This window comes from Myxocyprinus asiaticus, chromosome 25 (assembly GCF_019703515.2).
Source record: "Myxocyprinus asiaticus isolate MX2 ecotype Aquarium Trade chromosome 25, UBuf_Myxa_2, whole genome shotgun sequence".
Taxonomy (NCBI): Eukaryota; Metazoa; Chordata; class Actinopteri; order Cypriniformes; family Catostomidae; genus Myxocyprinus; species Myxocyprinus asiaticus.
In genome coordinates this window covers 18,722,094-18,745,700 of record NC_059368.1, presented here as the reverse complement: position 1 = coordinate 18,745,700, position 23,607 = coordinate 18,722,094, and the positions used below count along the sequence as shown (strand labels likewise).

General features: G+C 40.7%; 1 protein-coding gene across 1 annotated transcript; it reads right to left on the bottom strand.

Annotated features, from left to right (window-relative positions):
• Nucleotides 1-12,933: 12,933 nt before the first annotated feature.
• Nucleotides 12,934-22,796, bottom strand: LOC127416379 (thrombospondin-1-like). Its single transcript, XM_051655705.1, has 23 exons — nt 22,652-22,796; nt 22,388-22,471; nt 21,668-22,227; nt 21,490-21,565; nt 20,995-21,084; nt 20,771-20,880; nt 20,309-20,434; nt 19,577-19,673; nt 17,842-18,015; nt 17,566-17,742; nt 17,307-17,480; nt 17,088-17,215; nt 16,838-16,990; nt 16,542-16,760; nt 16,342-16,449; nt 15,732-15,891; nt 15,507-15,625; nt 14,580-14,814; nt 14,243-14,470; nt 13,895-14,166; nt 13,706-13,803; nt 13,448-13,587; nt 12,934-13,334 (listed from the first exon to the last, which is right to left on the bottom strand). Exons 2-23 carry the CDS (start codon nt 22,449-22,451, stop codon nt 13,327-13,329), a joined length of 3,516 nt encoding a protein of 1,171 aa, XP_051511665.1. The 5' UTR covers nt 22,452-22,471; nt 22,652-22,796; the 3' UTR covers nt 12,934-13,326.
• Nucleotides 22,797-23,607: the final 811 nt, after the last annotated feature.

Genomic DNA, 23,607 nt, shown 5'->3' with positions numbered 1-23,607 from the left:
ACAAAGCATGAGATTAAGTACGAACATCCTCGTCTTCCATTTTTTGCGGGTATAGAATGTTTGTAATAACTGAGAGACTCACTTGTGGGCAAAAAGTCTCTTAATCAGTCTGTAACGTTGAAACCAAAGGATATGCTGCAGAATGTCTGTATAATACTTCTATGTTTTCTTGTAGACAGTCACTGGATAGGTGTCTCATCAAACAGTACCTCCGTGGAATCAGCGGATATCAGGTGCTCTCTCTCTCTCATCCAGCATTCTCATTACCTTGCCATGCCACCTCTGGCCGACGTCTTTTCACTCGACAACTGCACCATGAAGACAGCCTCCACTCTGTGGCCCACAGGCACCTATCTTCACCTCTACAGTATTTCAAAAAGAACAAAAATTGACCTATTGGCTCCCAACAGTCAGATACCCCACTCCTGGTACCAAAAATGTGTGTGTGTGTGTGTGTGTGTGTTGGGGGTGGGGGTGGGTGGGGGGGTGGTGGTCTTATCTGATGGCTATTTATTAAAAAAGGGGAAAACAGTGGTCGTATTGTATATACTGTATAAAAGAATAAATAAGAAAATATAGAAATTGAAGTCCAGTAATGAAATACAAAAAATTAAATATGGCTCAACAAAATACAGTTATGAAATACGGTAAAGGCTAATGTCAAAATAAAACATAAACAAGGCATTAGTCTACCCACATGCTTCAGCATACATCACCTCAACACATGCCCATATCATCAACAGCATTCTATACATTCAAGCACTTGCTTAAATACTCACAGTATTTTATGCATTTAAAACATGCTGAAATCACTCACAATAATCTGCTTATTTTTAACCAGGCTTTAAGGACATGTATAACAGTTTAAACAATATAATTCTCCTATTTTCACAAATAACATGTATCATACTTATTTGGAAAACACTCTGGGCTATAAATCATCAAACAAGATATGATTAATACTACATTTACATACCCAGTTCTCACGTGTGCCAAAACGTGATCAGACTCCACACATGCAATCCATATGCATCCTTTAAAAATAACCCATAACAAACACTAAATTTTAACATACAACTCTTCTGAACACATATTTTATGCAATTTAACAACATTTTATGTAGAGTTTTATATTTACCTAAAGAATTCTCAACTGATTAATAAAACCGGGAGCTCTCTTGCAAAGCGTATGCTCTCACGTTCAAACCAGCAGGAGGGTGTGCCAGAAGGCAGGTGTTGCCAAACTCTGGTTTCATAACACTCCGGTCTTAAAGGGGCCACATCCAATTTATGACTAGATTTAGATTATATGACATTTCTCCACTTGGCTACATATGTATTTAGGCTGTCTCAATTGCTTTTGTCTCCTAGACTGATTCAATGATGTGGAGATCAGAGCTCTGTGGGGGCCATGCACTCTATTGCTAGATTTTGTTTTCTACTTCTATTCTATTGTAATTGTTAAAGGAATGTTTCCACTGACACTCTAAAGATGCAATAAGATATAAAATAACCATCATAAGACAAAGGTTTTTGTAAACATCTGATATCTTTTGCACTCATTTGCACTGTACTGTATACAGTGTATATGTGTGTGTTTGCTCCATCATTCTGAGTCGCATTGACCCAGAATCATGTTTTGAGTTTTATTTACTAAAGTAAAAAGGATTGTCTCTTCTTTGTAATGAAATAATTTTTCGTTTACATCCCTAACCATTGGCGAGATATAATCATTGGAATGTTGACTGTCCTTGTTTTTGAGAATTAGGCTCTAATGATTCCATTCGTGCATCCATGTGGAGATCGCACATCCTCTGACACCAATAGAAAACATACTTTCACCTTTCACTTTAAAAAATAAGCATGAAAGTTATCATTCATTAGGTACATTATGTACTGTACTGTTTTATTTCCATATATAAAGCAGCCTTGGTCTGTGATTTGACCTGTTTGTTGAAGCCATCACTGCAGCTGACTAATACAGTACAGTGTAAGTGGCTGTACAAATTACAGGATCCACTTTAACCAGAATCCACTTTAACTGCTAACTCCAGGAAATTAAAAGCTAGAGCTACTTCCTTTCAACTTCGCTCATGGCCTCTCATCTCGTGCCAGTGCGCTAATGAATAGTAAATTATTAGTCTCTGGCTTCCTCTTTTACCACAGATAGTTAACATTAGACATTTACCTTGATTCAAACTATCATGAAAAAGGGCATCTCATGCTATTGTGCACTGTAAACAAATATAGGGGCGGCTGTGCACTGTGCATACCACTGCTAATGAGTTACAGTGGTTTCCTATTGGTCAAATTGACAATAAAACTGGACAATAACAGTGTCATAGTTATCTAGTTATTCCTGAATGTCTGTTTGTTTTTTCCCTTGTGTGTTTCTCGTAATCATAATTCTGTTCCGCTGGGGAAAGGCGGTGAGAAAAAAAATGGGCAGGGATGCATCCTCTTGTCTGATGGAGATCTCTGGGACAAAACAGCCCTTACCACTACCTCTGACGCGTCAACCTCCACCACAAACTGATGAGACAAATCAGTTTGGGTTTTTCTACTTTCAATAGGAACGCTGATTCACACCGTTCATGTGGCAGCACCCTTACCTGTTCCTTGTTAGCTTTGGCTATTTATTCCCCTTCATTTCTCATTGCCAGATTGTTTCAGTACCCCTGTCTTGCAGTCTCACCATCTGTCTGTCTGCTGTCTTTTTTCTTGTTTTGCTCTGTTTAGTATGCTTCTTCCAGTTGGATATACCTCACCCTGTGGATTACCTGTTTACTGGACTCTGTCATTATGCTGTGGAATATATTACTCACCTTCTGCATTCAGATCACTGCCATCATCATGCTCCAATATCCTTCCTGGACATTCTAATCTGCAGCCAGTGCCGGTTTTATGAACTTTTGCCACTTTCCACCTGCCTGCTGTGTTCATTCAATAAAGACTGTTTAACTTTCTCTGCGATTGAGTCTTCACCCTTACTCCGATCCTGACAGAACAATTTGACCAATTATGGACACAGCAGAGGGAGCCAGCATCCGGAATGCCATCGCTCAACAAGGAGCACTCCTCGGTCGTCAACAGGAGGAAATTGTGGCATCCAACCAAGCCATCAGAGACATGGCTGAATTAACTATGCTGGTACAACAACTTCAGCTCTCCCCCAACACCGGTCCCACTACCACCAATGCCGAGGCTGCAACAGCTCCACCCCCAGCAGTTTCCACCATCTCCAGACATTCCGAGTCCAGTCTGAATCATCCTCCACCCCACTCAGGTGAGTAGTACCTGTCACCCCTTCCTGTCACAGTGCTCTCTGGTATTTGCTCTTCAAACATCTGCCTTTCCATTTGAGAGTTCCAAGGTGGCCTACATCATAACACTCCTCACGGGGAGGGCTTGTGAGTATGGAACCGCTGTGTGGGACAACAACAATGGCTGCTCTGCTTCATTCTAGTCTTTCTCTGCTGAACGTCGCAAGGTCTTTGATCAATCTGCTGTGGGGACTGAGGTGGTGAGGATCCTGTCAGTCATTCGTCAGGGAGAGAGATCGGTTTCTGATTTCTCCATTGAATTCCGCACCCTAGCGGCTGGAATGAGAAGGCTCAGTGGGACCGGTTTCTGCATGGACTCTCTGACCGGGTTCAGGATGAGATCTACACTCTGGGTCTTCCTGCTGGGTTTGATGACTTGGTAGATCTAGCCATTCAAGTGGATAATCATCTCAATCTACGCCGACATCGCCATAGAACTTACACTTGCCATTAGCGATCTCCCACTGTTACCTCACCATCCTCTTCGGCTGCACCCGAACCCGTGTCAGAGGAGGAGCCCATGCAGATCGGGAGAGCCCAGCTATCACCCGAGGAATGACGTCATCACCTGGTCAACAGCTTGTGCCTCTTCTGTGGACGACCGGGGCACATTGTCGCTTCATGTCCAGTAAAAGGCGCTGCTCACCATTAAAGAAGGTTGACTCTGGTGCTGAAGGTAATTTCATGGACATTAACATCGTCAACCAGTGGTTCATCCCTATTACTCGATTGAAGGAACCCATAATTGCTAGCACTCTCTGCGATACCCCCCTCACTAAGGTGACTCACACTACTGCCTCACTCACCCTGACTATTTCTGGTAATTATATTGAGGAGATTCAATTCTTTATCATCCACTCACCCTCAGCTCCTGTGGTTTTAGGACACCCATGGCTGATTAAACATAATCCACATTTAGACTGGTTAAAGAGATCTGTATTGTCTTGGAGTCCTTTCTGTTTGTCTCAGTGTCTTGGTTCCGCCCACTCCCCTGTTTTGTTGTGTTTTGTGTTGCAGGAGGTACCAGTTGCTTTTTCCGGTGTTCCCAAAATCTACCATGCTCTGAGGGCAGTTTTCAGCAAGTCCCGGGCTGCATCTCTGCCTCCTCACCGCCTGTACGATTGTGCGATTGATCTCCTTCCTGGCACTTCTCCACCACGGGGTCATCTGTATTCACTTTCTTCCCCTGAGAGGGAGGCCATGGATAAGTATATCAATGATTTTCTTGCAGTTGGTATCATCCATCCCTCTTCCTCTCCAGCCAGGGCAGAGTTCTTCTTCGTGGAGAAAAAGGACGGTTCTCTGCATCCCTGCATTGATTATCGGGGGCTGAATGACATCTCGTCAAAGAATCATTATCCTCTGCCAGTGATGTCCTCAGCCTTCGAACTCTCGCATGGGGCATCCGTCTTTACAAAGTTGGACCTCCACAATTCTTACAACTTAGTCCAGATTAGGGAGGGGGACGAATGGAATACAGACTTTAACACCCCTGCTGGGCACTTTGAGTACTTGATCATGCCTTTCAGCCTTTCCAACGCACCGGCTGCCTTCCAGGCACTCGTTAATGATGTGCTTAGAGACATGATCAATCAATTTGTTTTTGTTAAACTTGACGACATTCTAATTTTCTCCCAGAATAGTCGTGACCATGTCCAGCACGTCAGGAGAGCACTTCAGGGACTGCTTGAGAATTGTTTATTTGTCAAGGCGGAGAAGTGTGAGTTTCACACACAATCGGTTCCGTTCCTGGGGTTCATCCTCTCAGGTGATGGTAACCAGATGGACCAAGGTAAAAGCGGTTGCAGATTGGCCAATCCCAAATTCCCATAAAGCGGTCCAATGGTTCCTCAGATTTTCCAATTTTCATTGGTTGTTCATGCGGAACATTAGTCAGATCGCTTCTCCTCTGACAAGTTTAACCTCCACTAGACACGATTCAGTTGGTCCATGCAGGCTCAATCTGCATTCAAAAAACTCAAAAGCTGCTTTGTTTCAGCTCCCATTCTCATAAATCCTGACCCGTATCGTCAGTTTGTGGTGGAGGTTGACATGTCAGTGGTAGTGGTAAGGGCTTTTTTGTCCCAGAGATCTCTGTCAGATGAGAGGATGCATCCCTTCTCATTTTTTTCCTCACTGCCTTTCCACAGCTGAACGGAATTATGATATTGAGAACAGGGAATTACTGGCTGTCAGGCTGGCATTGGGGGAGTGGCATCACTGGTTGGAAGGGTCGGGGGTGCCATTTGTTGTGTGGACTGACCACAAGAACCTTAAGTACATCTGCACCACTAAGCGACTAAATTCCAGACTCGTTGGGCACATTTTTTGGCAGATTTGATTTTATTATTTCGTACCGTCCTGGATCTAAGAACCTTAAACCCGGCGCCCTATCTCGCTCCTTTGACATCGAGAGCAACCCAACCTCTCCTGATACCGTCATTCCATCCAACAGGGTGGTGGCGGCGATATCATGGGAGATTGAGTCTTCTCAGCCTTACGCAATGTCAACACTCCCGCAAAGTGCCCAGAGAATCTGTTGTTCAACCTAGCCTGCCACCTGGGAGCTGCTCGAACCCAGACGTTAATTATGCAGTGGTTTTGGTGGCCGTCACTGGCATGGGACTCTCGTGAGTTTGTTTTGGCCTGTCCTATTTGCGCTAGCAATAAGACTTCCAATCGACCCCCAGCAGGGCTTCTCCAACCGTTGTCAGTCCCTTCGAGACCCTGGTCCCATATTGCCATGGATTTTGTTTCTGGCTTGCACCCATCCAGTAGCAATACCATGGTTTTGACTGTGGTGGACCAATTCTCAAAGGGAGCTCATTGTATCCCCCTCCCCAAATTACCATCAGCGAGGGAGACAGCGGTGGTTGTTATTGACCATGTCATTCCCTATCATGGCTTCACGATAGATGTGGTTTCCATCAGGAGTCCCCAGTTTGTGTCTAGATTTTGGACAGAATTCCAGAATTATCGTCTGGATTTCATCCTCAGACGAATGGGCAGGCTGAACGGGCTAACCAAGATTTGGAGAGGGTCTTGCGTTGTGTTGCATCACAGGAACCGTCGACTTGATTTTCCAAATTAACCGGGGTCGAGTATGCGCATAATTCCTTTCCCGTGTTGTCTACGGGTTTGTCTCCCTTCCAGTGCTGTTTAGGCTACCAGCCCCCTTTATTTCCCTCCCAAGGATCGGATGCTGTTGTTCCATCTGCACACGCTTTCATCCAAAGATTCTGTCACACCTGGAGGGTTGCCAAGGAAGCCCTTCTCTGGACTGGCGACCGAAACAAAGCATCGGCGGACTGTCACCACTCTAAGCCCCCAGTTTACGTGTGTGGTCAGAAAGTCTGGCTGTCCTCTCAGGACATTCTGCTCCAACTCCCCTAACGTCAACTGGGACCTAAATTTATTGGACCATTCATTATCACCAAGGTGCTTAGTCCGGTGGCGGTCCGACTCAAATTGCCCCCCCCCCAGTTTAAAAGAATTCACCCAGTTTTTCACGTCTCCAAAATCATGCCCGTCTTTCGTTCACCCCTTTTCCCCTGTTCCTCCGCCTCCTAGACTGATAGATGGTTCTCCTGCCTATTCTGTTAGGTTCCTTCTTGACATTAGGTGGAGGGGTAGGGGTTATCAGTACCTGGTAGATTGGGAGGGTTACTGTCCGGAGGAGAGATGCTGGGTTCTGGCTTGGGACATTCTGGATCGCACCCTCATTGATGAATTCCATCAACGTCATGGTAGCTCTCCTGGGAACACCGGGAGGCATCCTTAAGTGGATGGGGATAATGCCATAGTTATCTGGTTATTCCTTTATGTCTGTGTATTTTTTCCCTTGTGTGTTTCCCTCTGCCACGTGGCTGGTGTAATTAGCGTTTCTATGGGAACGCTGATTCACACTGCTGACGTGGCAGCACCCTCACCTGTTCCTCGTTAGATTTGGCTATTTATTCCCCTTCGTTTCTCTGTCTCGTCGCCAGATTGTTCCAGTACCCCTGTCTTGCAGTCTCGCCATCTGTCTGTCTGCTGTCTGTTTTCTTGTTTTGCTCTGTTTAGTACACTTCTTCCAGTTGGATATACCTCACCCTGTGGATTACCTGTCATTACGCTGTGGAATATGCACTGGCGTCCAAAAGTTTGGAATAATGTATAGATTTTGCTGTTTCAGAAGGAAATTGGTACTTTAATTTACCAAAGTGGAATTCAACTGATCACAAAGCATAGTCAGGACATTACTGATGTAAAAAACAGCACCATCACTATTTGAAAAGTAATTTTTGATAAAATCTAGACAGGCCCCATTTCCAGCAGCCATCACTCCAACACCTTATCCTTGAGTAATCATGCTAAATTGCTAATTTGGTACTAGAAAATCACTTGCCATTATATAAAACACAGTTGAAAGCTATTTGGTTCGTTAAATGAAGCTTAACATTTGTGTTTCTTTTTGAGTTGCCTTGATGTCTTAAGGTCAATATTAGGTAAAAAATGGCAAAAAATAACATTAAAAATAAACAGCTTTCTCTAGAAACTTGTCAGTCAATCATTGTTTTGAGGAATGAAGGCTATACAATGCTTGAAATTGCAAAAAAAAAAAAAAAAAAAAAAAAAACCTGAAGATTTCATACAAAGGTATACACTACAGTCTTCAAAGACAAAGGACAACTGGCTCTAACAAGGACAGAAAGAAATATGGAAGGCCAGACTAAACAAGAGGATAAGTACATTTGAGTCTCTAGTGTGAGAAACAGATGCCTCAGATGTCCTCAGCTGACATTTTCGTTGAATTCTACCCACTCAACACCAGTTTCATGTACAACAGTAAAGAGAAGACTCAGGGGTACAGGCCTTATGGCAAGAATTGCAACGAAAAAGCCACTTTAAAAACAGAAAAAAAAGAAGAAAAGGTTAGAGTGGGCAAAGAATCATCACCTGAGTATCTGGACAAACTGACAGCTAGAATGCAAAGGATCTGCAAAGCTGTCATTGCTGCACGTGGAAGATGTTTTGATGAGAACACTTTTCTAAATGTTTTTCAAATTGTAATAGTAATTTTTCACATTATTAATGTCCTGACTATACATTGGATGGATGCCACTTTGGTGAATAAAAGTACCAATTACTTTCCATAAGAGCAAAATCTGTACATTATTCCAAATTTTGGCTGCCAGTGTATTACTCATCTGCATTCAGATCACTGCCATCATCAGCCCGGGTGCTCCAATATCCTTCCTAGACATTACAATCTGCAACCTGTGCCGGTTTAATGTTTTGATCTTTTGCATCTTTCCACCTGCCTGCTGTGTTCATTCAAAAAAAGACTGTTAAACATTCTCTGCGATTGAGTCCTCATCCTTACTCTGATCCTGACAGTGTTAGCAGGGCACTTTTCATGGTATTGGACACTGACTAACTGGTCAGCATTTATTTTGATCTTTAGCGCTGGCTGAATCACAATAAAATAGACATCAATATGTGCAAAGGTGGAAAATCAGATATTTATAGATTAGGTTGTCGGACATGTTTTTAAAAATATTTCTTCCTTCTGATAAGTGTAGAGGAGATCTTTTGCTATTTAATTAAAATGGTATTGTGTGAGGGGCTACACCATTTTACGTCATATTTTAAAACAACCAATGACAAATTGTCAGAAAGTGTCCCACTTTATTTGTATACACCCTATTCATGTAATAATGTATTCTCACAGCATTCTCCTGCAAACTGGAATGGTTTATACAAAAAGAACCACAATAAACTGCTGAATTATTTTGTGCATAAGATAAAGTTATGACATTAGTGTCAATGCTAATTCTGCACTCAAACCATTTTCTTGAACTAGAGGAGATCAATGCTGGAATGCATCTGCAGTATTGTCCATGTGTTTGCTATTTGTAGCTGGAAGAATATTAAGGCTTGCATCAGAAAAGATTAGAAATAGCATCCTGCATTTCAAGAAGCTTCAGACTGTTTTGGAACATTCAGCTGTAGGCATTGAAATTGTAGGCCTAATGCACCACTGAAAGTGTCCTCAAAATGTCCTCAAAATAAGAGAGAGAACAAATGCCACTGCCAAGCCTAAATCACTGCCCAAATCACAGTTGTTTCATAGAGCGAAAATCAGCACATTCACACAATTCTAACAATTTAAAAGTAGAGCAGAAAACCCCTAAATGCAGTCTGCTGAACATCACATTGCTGTTTTTATTGCTGCCTTGAACTTATCAAAAACAACCTCAAGATTTATATATAACCAGACAGTACCTCAGACATTTTGAATTATCAGCTTCTATTCATATAGCAACATTTTTATATTATTATTATTATTACACAGATAATTTATACTATACATTTTTATAGGGGGGCCTGACCACCATGAAGACTCTATTTACAGTAGAAACTTTGTGGAACCAAACCAAGAAGCAGGATTGTATAGAAGTACCATAACAGAAATGGAGTGAAGTAGACTTCAAGTGAGAGTTCACCAAAAAATTCTGTCATCATTTACTCACCCTAATGTAGTTCTAAAGGCTGAAACATACTTCACGCAAGTACACAGACGCGAGCGCTTGGCCAACGCATGGCCAACGCATGGTCCTACTGTACATACATTACGTGTGCTCTTGCGTTGCTCTGGTGGTTACAAACCTCAGACCACATGGGGGCAATAGATTTTTTAGGCATGACCACGAAACTGGTGCTGCATCTGAAACCAGGAAAATGCTGCCTTCGGAGGCTATATGGGGGCAGGATGAAAATAAGGTGCTTTTCAAACTGTTCAGAGACCAGTTTCCTTAAGAGTTCCATTCATTCAAAACAGCTGTCAGTTAAGCCATTAACTGATTAGGCAGTGAGTCAGCTGCCTAAGTTTTCAGATTCAGCCCGGATGTGGTAGATGAGTTGATAGTTGAGAAGTGGGGAGAGACACAGAGAAAAAACAAGTTCGTTTGAATGGACTGGGGACAAAAATTTGTATATATTTTTAGGAAAGATCCACAATGACAGTTGTTGTTTGAAAGAAGAAAATCTGCTCTAACGCCCCTTACGGCAATGCTGAGAATGCAGCACGCACTTGCGTTGTGTTATGAATTAAGCGCTGACACATTTCACAATGCAACGACGCGTTAAATCGAGCTTGCGTAGCAAGGTATGTTTGGGCCTTATATCTTTGGCTTTCTTATTTGCATGGAATACAGTCACTTTCATTGCATCTTTCTCCATACAGTTACAGTATGAATGGTGACTGAGGCTGCCATTCTGCATAATGTATCTGCATAACATATCTGTGTTCCAGAAAGAATGTTAGCAGATCACCTCCATGCTATATCAAGTGTATACTATTATAAAGTTAAACTTTAGAATTTTAGACATCTTATACAAAGATCATTTGGCATGATTTCCAACTTTGCAAAGTTGTGCCCAGATCATCTCTGGATCTTCACAGCAACCCGTTTCAACCCTGAGATCTGCTTTCATCCTTAGCAAGTATAATATGAATGTGTTTACCAAAGTGTATGTGTGGACCCATACATGTCTGAGGAGCACTAAATCACCTAGATCTGGGTTGAGTAAACGCATGCCACACTGGGGGTCAGGGAGGTTCACGATCTCCCCACGGGCGAGTGAGGAATTAGAGGATTAACCCTGGGGAGGGTCGCTGCTGCAACATTCCACACTTTATCTGAAGACATGTGTGCCTATCTTTAGAAGTAGACAAGGAGGACTTGTCTCATTTCTCATCTTTTTTTTTTTTTTAAACTTGGTACTAACATTGACCTTGGTCTACAATATCTTTGGGTTTCTTTTAAAACATGTTAGCTATGTAGCAATTTGGCTTCAAGCACATGTTGGGGCCCAGTCAATACACACAAGATATATGAACTTGTTTTATAATCATATAATACATACTTTGACCCTTTGTGCCATGCACAGAAAATAACACTGGAAATGGTTGTCAGCTATGCCATTTAGACTTGCTGTAGCACAAGTAAAATGTCATGAGGAAAAAAACTCACAGTAATAAAAAGCAGCACAAGAAAATAAACATCTGTTTTACAATGTCTAGCATCTGTTTATTATTCTGAAGTATGTAACAAAATAATTGCTATATGAAAAAATTGCATTTTACATTGTATAACTAGGTAAAAATGTTTACAGTCAAGCATCACTAAATTGTACAAAAATAACAACACAATAAAGATAAAAACAATGAAGAACAGAACATCCTCACGTCAGTGTGCAAACTGTTTATACAGATGTTAATGCATCCTATTCAGGCTGCACTCCATGATAAATTATTTAAATAGCACTTATCTACACACATATGAAACAGTCTTACAAACAGAGACAACAAAGAGCAATAATTTATCAAGTAAAAAATTAAAAACTGGACAGTTGAAACACTGGCTAATGTTTTCTTAAAAAAAGAAGTCGTCTCCTGTTTACTATATTCCATTGTGTGTGGGGCAGGGTGTTTTTTTCTATAAAGAATACTATTTACAACTTGTGCTACAGTAGCAATAAGGCAACCAATTAGTTTTTTAAGATAATGAAAAAGTACTTATGAAAAAGCCTTTGCTTGATCAAATTACAAAACAGTAATGAGGTAATATTTGTACATCAAAGTTTTCCTTTATCTCTCTCTCTCTACAGAAAAGGCACACAGGTCACATATACCATTCAGAAGACCATCTCCTTTAAAAGTGATGCATGAAAGGTTCTCGACTGGAAAGGCTAATGAAGAGCACTGGACATAACCTTGGTAGTGAGGTCTTTTGTTTTTATATATATTTAAAAATGTCGCAATAAATAGTTTTTAGTAAGGGGGAATCTTTAGAGAGACAGCCTTCTCTTACGCTTCTTGAAGCAAAATCTCACAGCACATTCTAGCCATGCTCGATAAGCATTTTTTAAGTGCTACATTAATCGATATAGGGCTTATGTCTGAAAGACTCAAACTCAAATTTCCCTTAGAGAGGAGCTTCTCAAATCAAACTTGCCTCAATTTTTTATTTGAGAAGGACACTAGATTACTTGGTAACCTAGCATTCGTATTTGACGAGTCATTTCCTGAAATGGAGATTGTTGTGGAACATTCATCACTGGAGAATCTTTAAACCTGGGCCTGTCCAATTCCTCTTCAATGCAACCTTTCATTATGCCATCTCTAATGAATTGCTCAAATGGTTTAGCCATCAAGCCCTGAGAAAACTATGCACACTAAACCATGAGTTGTCTCCCACCAGCCCTTTATGAATGTACATGAAGCTTTAGATGAGACTATGCAGAGCAAAATGTAAAATAGACAGAAATATAGCTAAAATGAATAAATGGTACAATGATCCACTCAAAATATACCTGCTTAGACTGTCAGCAAAAAAAAAAAAAAATAGTATTCTTTTTCTCATACATTCAGGTTGACTTTGTTTTTCAATTGATTTGTTGGTTTCTTCAATGTCTTAAACAATATCATTGCTTTGTTTATAGTCAAGTAAAGTCCAAATGTTTTCATAAAATACTGTCCTCTTTTTTAAAGGGTTGCACTCCCTCTAAATTGGCCATAACATCTTTTCAGGGAAAGAGAGAGTATGAAATTTTGTTTTTGAGAAAGAGAGAGAGAGAGAGAGAGAGAGAGAGAGAGAGAGAGAGAGAGAGAGAGAGAGAGTAAAGGTTTCGAAGTGCATAGCTGTCTGTTGGGAGCTCCTCCCACACAGAGCTGAATGAGGTTTTTCAGAGAGATTTCAGTCTTCCCAATTAAACAAAGTGAGGGAGACTATTTTCTGCTCTACCTGCTAATGGTGGAGGGGTCCAGATTCTGAATCAGTAGCCAGCTGGTTTCTATTCCAACAAGCGACAGTTACATTGGAATTGACCACCTGCTTTGTCACCACCACTGTGAGAGCGACTGCAAAAAATTAGCATCAAATCTGTCTCTGGACTTTGCCCGGAATACATATTTGTACAGAAATGTGCATTCTTTGATAAACTTCCTGCCTGTGTAATTATGCATCTGAAAAAGAAAAGAAAGACAGTAAGTCTTAACTGTTCCATATCCATGGTTGGTTCATGACTGTGAAAAAATGAATTTTGATTTGAAAATGTATGCCATGTAATGAAACGCACCTCTGCATTCATATTTGAGGTCTGAGAAGTATACCATCTCTTGTGAGAAGACAAAGAGACCCAGTCTTCCGCCTGCATATGTTTTGTCATAAATTCTACCAGAATCTGCCATGATCTTTTTGCCTTCATACATCACCACTCTGAAATGTGCAGAGAAAATTGCACATTGAAACACAGTGTCTTTTGAAAATAAATGTTTCAGTCTGCCTAGAAAGGTCTCTTTCTAGGCAGACACTTTATTGGTCTGTTTAGTAATACCTTATGTGTCCAGTTCGTGGTCTGTGAGTCAGGTGCCATCTGTAAGCAGTGAAGTCCTTCCATCCAATATTTTTTGGGTCATGCCACAGCGTACGTACCTATAAAGGGTTGAGCAAAGAAATGTCAGTATTCCTATGACCATAAGGCTTTTGAACCTTATTTAATCACAGTGACCTCCATAAGACGTACCTGTCCTGGAGTGTCTCCAGTGTGCCAAAGGGCGTTCCTCAAATGCTCGCCTGGCCCTGTGGTGGAATTAACCACTTTGATTGATAACCCTGAGTAACCCTGTGCTTTTGTTGGTGTGCTGGACCAGTAGGTCTGTGTGATCTGCTTCCACATCACCACGTAAAAGCGAGAACTGGACTGGTATCCGAAAACAAAGCCAGCATAGTCATCATCTCTTTCCGTGTTGATGAAGAAAGTTCCGCTGAAGTCAACTGAATTGAACTCATCAAAACCTAAAACAAATGGTCAGAATTTAATCATTGCTTGGTTAAAATGTATTATTTTTTTATTTTATAGAAGTGGACTTACCAACAGCAATGCCGGGATCGCAGTTGACTGTCTGAACAAGTTCCTTGCCTTGATGACGAACCACCCAATTGGGGTCAATCTGAGAGGTACCCTTGGGATCCAGAGGTACCATCTGAAATTTCCGGAAGTCAGTCTCACTGATGTCAAAGTTCTCTGGACAGACATCGTAGATATCTGGGACATTATCCTGGTCAAAGTCATCTTTACAAGCATCCCCTCTTCCATCACCTAAAAGTGGAGAATAAATCACCTGAGATTAAATCTCAACATTACATTAACATGCATGTGAGTGCAACATTCATTTATGAATATTCAGAAACAAAATTGTCCAACTGACCATCAGAATCCAGTTGATCTGGATTGAAAGCCAGTCTGCAGTTGTCCTTGTCATCAGGAATGCCATCATTATCATCATCATAGTCACAGGCGTCCCCTTTACCATCCTTGTCATGATCAGCCTGGTTCGCATTGGCAATGTATGGACAATTGTCTAGGTTGTTTTGGTGACCATCCTCATCAATGTCCTGGTTGCTATCACATTTGTCTCCAACACGGTCAGAGTCAGAGTCAAGCTGTTGGAGTGAGAGTGTAGAATGAGCAAGGATCAAAATGCCTGTGTCTCAGAATGCATCTTGAATCATCTTCTTTATCTTTCTTAATTATAATTTTCCAGCTAGAAAAGGACTTTTCTAAACGGCTCAAAGTTCCTTCCTAGTTGGCCCATCGGTGAAGGCTTTCTCTGAAAACAATCTTGTGTTCCTGAAGCTTGGCAATACCACAGTCACATTTCAGCATCTAATGAGGAAAGGAGGGGTGCATTCCTTCTCTCCAGTTAACCATGGCGCAGGTGTGATCTGCAGGAATTGAGTGCCGACAGGGCATGCATAAACCCAATGGCAAATTCACTCCTCACTAATAACCATTATTTACATCCACATATCCTTTGGCTAATTTAACACTAGAGAGTCTCTGTGAAAAGCCCCCTAGGGCTTTATTGTGCAACTTTGGCTTCAAGAAGAAGAGGTTTTACTCTACCAATACATGGCTTAGTAAAGACTGTGACTACCCTCTTGGTACTTTTTTAGCAATGGCTCTGAAGCTGAGCTGAACAACACATAGATGTGGATTGTATAATGGTTTGAAAACAACTGCCATTTTCTCTCATCCTTTTCATGTCTCATATATATACAGTATGTGTATATATATATATATATATATATATATATATATATATATATATATATATATATATATATATATATACCTGGTCTGGGTTGTGCTCCAGAGGGCAGTTGTCACACTGGTCACCAACTCCATCTAGATCAGTGTCTTTCTGGTCTACGTTGTACAGATATGGGCAGTTGTCCTTCTCATTTAAAATACCTGCCAAAAAGAATGACACATATTGTGTTTGAATGATTTGGACCTCCAAAAGATAACACTTCATCTATGGCATCTATGGTTAACATTTCAAGCATCATTTCTGTACCATCTCCATCAATGTCCACAGCACAGGCATCGCCTTCACCATTGCTGTCAGTGTCAGTCTGGTCTGGGTTGCTGTTGTAGGGACAGTTATCACAGCGGTCTCCCACCTCATCACGATCATAGTCATACTGCCTTGGGTTGAAGATGAGTGGGCAATTGTCCTTTTTTAAAAAGAGACCACAGTTCAGAAGGAAGCATATGGCAAAGAACAGTAACACATTCTCCACAGGGCCCTCTCACATGAAGGATATTACTTTTAGATGTTAGGCTTGTAATTTGGCTGCAGCTGTGTAGGTCTATTTAGAGGAGTGCAATGATAAAAGCTAGCCTTATTTTAAGATTTGTACCAAAGATAATATTGGATTAGCATGATACACTGCAAGTCTTTCAGAGCGGTACCTTTTTGGTGGAATTTGAGGTTTGTCAACGGGAGAACTGAGTTTACTTTACACAGCACTTTTTTCAGAGTGAATTTGAAAATACTGTAAGCTCTGTACATTTTGGGTCCTCTCTTCATTTATACACTGTTTAAAATGTACACATATTCATTCATTTCACTAGAAAGAGAATGTGTGGAATATACAGAAAATAATACAACAGTATATTTTTACCCTGTCATCAGGAATGCCATCATCGTCATCATCATTATCACAAGCATCACCAATTCCATCCTTGTCATAGTCTTCTTGCCCAGAGTTTGGAAGGTTGGGACAGTTGTCCTTCAAGAAGAGTAGTATATGAAAATTTATTTTAGCCACAGTGATTTTATTCATAATTTCATAACAAATAAAGCCAATATGTGTCATCCTACCTTCTTGCAGTGATAGGTTGCATTCTCGACACACACAAGATCAGCATTAGGCCAGCCATCAAGATCAGTGTCCTCTCCACAGATGTGTCCATTTCCAGCAAAGCCAGGTTTGCACTCACAGCGGTACATGGGCTCTGAGAAATGTCCCAGATAGTTGCAGCGAGCATTCTTATTGCAGTCATGGCTTCCATCAAGGCAAGGATTACGTGGTGTGCACACCTGCAGCAATCAGTCACATCAGTTCATGAGCATGTAAGCACTGGTAATTTGTGATCTTTCAATGTTCTCTCATTTACCTGTTTCTTGGCAGCAGCGTCCTCAACTCCTCTACCAAACTGCTGTGAGCCAGTGTAGCGTGGGGGGCATGGCAGACAGTTGTAGCCAGGCACTGTGTTCTCACACCTATGGACTCCATTAAATTCAAAGCAAGCATCAGGGACCTCCTTACACTGTAATGGAGAGAAAAATAAATTTGTAGTGAGATTTTTCCAGCACATTGTTTTATAGTCAGTATAGCTATAACAAAAGAAATTAGAAGAACTTCACCTCATTGATATCTTTGCAATCAATTCCATTGCCAGTGTAACCTGTGGGGCATTTCCCACATTTCCAGGAGCCATCTGGGAAGCTTGTGCACTGAGCTCCATTAAAGCATGGATTCGAAAGACATCCATCTGTAGATGTAGAAGTTATGAAAATTAGTCAAAGATTTAACACAAAAATAGACCAGTCTCAGCTGAAGGGTTAACGAATGCTATCGCTCACCTATTGGACAGGCTTGCTTGTTGCAGAGCTGGGTGACCTTTGCGTCTCCAACACAGTCTTTACCACCATATTTGGGTACTGGACTATTGCAAAGACGTTTACGGCTTTGGACACCACCCCCACAGGTGGTAGAGCAAGTATCCCAAGGTGACCATGGTCCCCATCCGCCATTGACTATGAAAAGAAAATGTAATAAAAAAATGTTGGCCAGTTTGCACAAATGTATTTTAAATGAAATGTTCACAGGCTCTCTACTTACTTGGACATGGTGATTTTTCACACCTCTCAGTCTGCCGGCCTTCACCTTGGCAATCTTTTCCCTCCATCTGCGGCGTTGGCGAGTTGCAAAGACGAATGCGCGTGATAACGCCAGCACCGCAGGTAACTGAGCAGGATGACCAGGGTGACCAATGACTCCAGCTGCCATCTTGCTTAACTGCATGTTGCAAATGAGAGACACAGGATACAGGTTGTTTCTTTTCTCCTGCTCAGTGAGAAAAACCTTAGACAGTGTTCGTTGTTGGGCACCACTCACAGCGCTTGTCACACTCCTGGAGGTAACAGTCTCTTGTCTGCACTGATGTGCCCTCGCAGTTGTTATTTATGCGGTCACAGGAGCGGCCACGCTGCTGAATGCCCCTTCCACAGGACACAGAACAATGGGTCCATTCAGACCAGGGGGACCAGCCGTCCTCAGCGGAGTCACTTGCTGTCGAGAGAACAGAACGTGACAATAGGAGAGCTATTCCTTCTTTCTAAAGCAGCAAAATGGAGAAAAGCTTTTAATACTGGGTCTTAATGGACTCAATTTAGCCTTGGCAGCTTGAGACAGAACACTCCAGGGAACCATGGCAAGAACCAAACAGTTGGAATGCTAGGGAAATGTCAATGTGGGAGACCCAATGCACAGGGATACCTTTGAGCATTTCTCCAAATGTGGAAATGGAATTTGCAAACACCCTTGATTATGCCATAAGTTCAAACATGTGAGGCTGAAATTAATTTAAATCCTAGCTATGTATGGCCGGCCCTCAAGATGTGGGGGCACTGCTGTTTCTGACTCTTTTTTTTGGGTCTCTGCCAAACAGCACCAATTTTCCATCTCTCTTTACTTAGACAATTATGGCCATTTAGTGATTCATTGATGCACAAAGATCTAGTGTTCCATTCATTAGTTAAACTTCAGTTGAAATCTATTGTGTGGTTTAAGAATTATTGTGAATGTTTGGGTAGCAACAGCTCTTCCACAATAAAAGATTTTAAAAGCCATGATGTTGCCTGGATTACAATACGTTTAAGCTGACAATTAATTTTGCGATTAAAACAAAATTTTTGTTTTACCAGATTAAGAAATACACAGCCTGACCTCGTGAAAGTGATTGTGGCAATTTTTTTTGCAAAACGAAGTTACGTGCTTCATTACACGTTTCACTGCAAATAGTGAAATGTCCAACGAGGGGTGCCAAAAGCAAGTGTGTTGTTGTGGTAATCAGATGAGGTTTTAAGGTGAATTTTAGATTTTTAGAAAAACGTTTCTCCCTAACCTAAAACTTTAACCTTAACCTACCCAATAGTGTCCTAAAAGCAAATGAGAGGAGAACAAAACAGACATCCTTACCTTAATCAATTCCTAAACATAACCGTTAGTGTCCTAAAAACAAATGCGACATGAAAAGCAGAATTTTTTAAGCAACTACAACATTTCGTCACTTCTATATCACTTTTGTTTCATGAGCCCGCTTGCGTGCTAGGCTGAGCTTGAGCCTCGGTCAGGTAAGCTACAGCGCAAGCTAATCGGGTTGGAATAAGTGGGTAAATGTAGGTGGGTCTCTAACACAAGCATTAAAATGTATCGTTTTGATATTATAACAAAGCAGTGTTTAAGTAATAGAGTGAAAAATAAGTGTTCATAAAGTCATAATCAGCCGTTGTACTCGTGATTTGTGTGAAAGTGAATAAAACAATTTTGTAGCACCTCTAGAGTTAATTCCAGACTGCAGCGAAACTTAGAATGCAGCACGTAAATCTCGGTTAGCAAAAATAGTTATAGTTATAGTAACGTTCATTCTATGAGACTAGGTTGGATATACAATATATGCACATGACACTAACAAGCTATAATGCTAGTGAGCTAGCTAACAGAACAGATCTTAACCTAAACAACATACTGTAGGCACAATAAAAAAACTAATGTAAGCATTATTGAAATAATCTTCACTCTAAAAGTCACAAGTCAAAGATTTTTTAAGCAGTAATTAATTTGCACTTACGGGTTCCACAGCGAGGGCAGCACTCCCCATCAGGCACTGTGGCATTTGCACATGGGATTAGGGGACATGAAATTTTACGGCACACAGTTGCAGAATTCTGTAATTAACACAAGTACTCAATGAATCCATTTTGATGTAACAAATGATTGATGAGACAATAGACACTGTAAATATAAATTTAAATAAACTTGCCCCATTCAGCACACTAGATCAAACATTTGGTGTAAATTCGAAATCATGACACTTCAAAGGGGATTAGATTAATCTTTGAAACTTTGAACACAATGGCTGTGTCTGCCAAAACACTCTGTGTGAGAATGTGATAACCTGGCCATTTTTAAGTCTCTCCAATTAGGCATGTGAATATTATACAGTGCTGATTGGCTATGTCATGCTTACAACACAAAGCACTTCAGAATAACTAGGGTGCTGACCTGTATATATTGTTACACAAACACTATGAATTAAATTTATAACATTTAGTTTAACCCACTGTTCCAGGTATTCTCTTTAGTTACCTCAATTTCATACTTTTAATTAGAGGCTAGGTACTTCAGGGGAATGATACACCCACCCAAATTAAGTATGTCTGCTGCGTTGGACAAGACTACGGCCAGTGCTATATTTCATAGCACTTACAGTGCCATGGCTCCCATCTCTCTAACACACAAATTAGTGGCTTAATAACAGAGCAGGCAGCTCTCAGAGTTTAACAGAGCATTTGGTTCTTACCTGGCAAGTGCACTCTGTGCAATCATCAACTGTCCATTCCTCCTTGTTTTTGTGCACAATTCCATTGTGAAGACAGACACCAGCATGAATGCCTATGCGATTCATGAGCATGTTTTTTTCATCCATCTAGAAAACCAAACAAAAAATAGGAGCTTCATTATGAGCCATGCTGATATACACAACACAAGTCCACTACACTAACACTTACATATATATATATATATATATATATATATATATATATATATATATATATATATATAGTATATACAATAACATCTACTTTATGTAGTTGATGTAAAAAAACCACATAAACTATGTATTTTCTTTACATTCATTATTGTAAATAATTTGCATATGATCGCTAGTTAGGCCTCTCCATGCTTTATCCCAACATTTTACTGCAACCAAAAAGAATGCACAACTTTACGCTAGTTTTAAAATGATTAACTTTTTTCTCACCACTTTGCGGAGTTCGTTGGACAACTCTTGCACCACCACACCAAGACCTTTGAGTTCCTTGAACATGCTGGCTAGGTCCTCACATGAAAAGCCACAAATCATCTGTAAATCTAAACAGGAGAAATATGCAGTTTACAAATGTTAAGATTGTATTCCCATTCTAAAATTATGTTCACATTTTGTTTACTTGTATTATGAATGGGCTACCAAAAAGGAGGGATTACCTTTTGTTTTGTGGCCAGTGTAATCAGTCCTGATTGCAGGTCTGGATCCATTTATGGGATTGTCAAGGGTGATGATATCAGTCATAATTGCTGCAATGAAAAAAAAAAGAAAAAAAAAAGATGAATTTAGAAAGAACATTCAAAACATTCAGCATAAAGTTAACTATAGATTTAGAACTATATTATTAAGCAAATGGAAAAAATGAATGTTAAGTTAATGGAAATGAGAGTGAAGGGAGCTTAAATCTTAATGTTTGTATCGCCAGTGTTCATTACTTGGCACGCTAGATAATGTTACTGCGTTCTGTCTCATGTGCATTAGATGTGAAGAAAAGATACAGTATGAACCGAGCGCTGATAAATGTGTTCTTGGTTGTGCGCTGGCACATCCAACGCTGAATTAAGAACGCGCATTAATCTGAACTGAGCGCTCGATCAAAGTAAACTGGTCGCACACACAGTAGGCTACATGCATGAGTTCAGCATGACACTTACAGTTTTGGCATCCTTTATTCCTCAGAATTGCATCCAGTGTCGTTCCGAAAACAAAGCGCACATTTTGCAGCACTCCCTAAAGAAATCCACAAGTGATTTAATTTATACAGCTAAAATGTATCGCACGTCTCTTTGGCATGCATCTGCATAGCATTCATACGCTGCATCCTAAACTCACCATGAACCTGTCTTTCACTGCGCCCTTGCCGATCCGCAAGCTCGCCACACCTGGGGTCTCCTGAGTGAGGATAGTCTGGATAGAAGCATCAAGCTCCGCTGAATTCACCTCCTCGCATCCCACATAGAACTGAACCCTGTCCTCCTGCACGAAAAGAGTGATGTTCTTCCAATGTCCCACCGCCAAATCCGCTTCCTCAATGGACACAACCTGTTGCTTGTTTTCAGTGGAAAAAACAATGTCCAGAGTGTTTGCTTTTCCATTGGAAACGATTTCGAAAACGGGTCCTGAGCCGTCATTCTTCTCCACGGTCAAGAGGCTTCCCCTCGTCCACTTGAACTGCTTGAAATTGACCAGCAGTAGAAATCCTCTCTCCGCGTGAATGGAATCGATTAGGTCCCTGAAGGCGCTCTCGGGAACCGGGGGGATCAGGTCGGGGTTTAGGATCTTGTAGGCGGGACTGTAAGGGTCGTCGCCTTTTACCAGGGTGACCCCATGGTTTTTCCTCGGCACTTGGACGAGCTCGAACAGGTCGTACACACTGTTGTCGTCTGGACTTTCTGTTAGGAATTCAGAAGTTGAGAACATTTGTTAAAACACACGAGGTGTTTTAATAAAAAGTGGCAAAACGGCTATGTTTGCATTTTAAACAGCTACATTTATATTTTAAATCTCAGCCCCACTCACAAACACTAACCGTGCGTGGGTATCAGCGCTCACCTGCGACTCTCGCGCTCTCGCAGTTCCAAAGCATCAGTAGCAAAAAGATTGCCGCAGACTTCATTTTAGCGCTTATTCTTTTACCTATCGGAAATCATAAATACAGGTAGATATTAATATTGATAATGAACCAAAAACGTAGCCTTAACAGTGAATATTCCATAAATATCATAACATATCGGTCTGAATTAGAAAATAATAATAATAATAATAATAATAATAATAATAATAATAAATAAAAAAATAAAAATAAAAACCACACACCTCCCCACACGTTTAAAACAGCAACAAATTTGTAAATCCCGGGAAAATTGATATAATTCCTAAGAAGCGTTAAGAAAATGTGATTTCAAAACAAAGAGTTAAGAACCGATTTTCCTCGTTAACCGAGGCTGTTTCTTTGCTCTAGTTACAGTGGTCAATCTTAACTATTACCAAAGAGAACAAAGTGCTATTTAAATAGTTTCATGACATTCCTGAGCACGCGTCTCCTCCAATCAGATGCTGGAAGGAAAAAGGGACGAGCTTGCGCTTTTACCTCACAGAGCGTTTGTCTGAGTACACACGAGTTGGAAAAACGCACCACATTCCAACGAACAAATTCCATAAACATACTTTTGATTTTCGTGACCACTGCTTCCGTTTAGTGGCTTGTTATCCGCAGTCCTAATTATTATTTTTCTTTCCCAGACATTGCCTGTTTTCTAATTCCCTGATTCCAATCATTTCTTGTCATTGAAGGCTCACCGTTCCTTGGGTTTAATATTTTGTTTTATTTCAATGAAGCCAGTTATAATAGATGATTAAAGTTTTAATGTTTAACTGAATTCTTTATTTTAGTTAACTTTAGAGAAACAGTTTAATATAACCAGTCCAGTACACTGCATCTCACACTCGGTCAGTGCCATTCACTACACCTCAAAGGATGCTTGAGAAGAAACTAGCTGCTGTAACACGTCTCTCCGCTAGAGGCCGTTCTGTGGTTATTTGAGTACATGGGTCTCAAATGATTTCTACTTTTTTATTTATTTGTATAGGGAGAGTAAAAAACAATTTCAGAAAAAAATAAAAAATTACAAAATTATTCATTTTGCAGTGTACACTGAGATTATACCACATGCTAATTTGCATCTCAGGTCCCTTGATAGCCCCCCCCCCCCCCAGAAAAAAAAACAACACTAAAATAACTACATAAAAGTCAACAAAAGTAAAACAAGCTT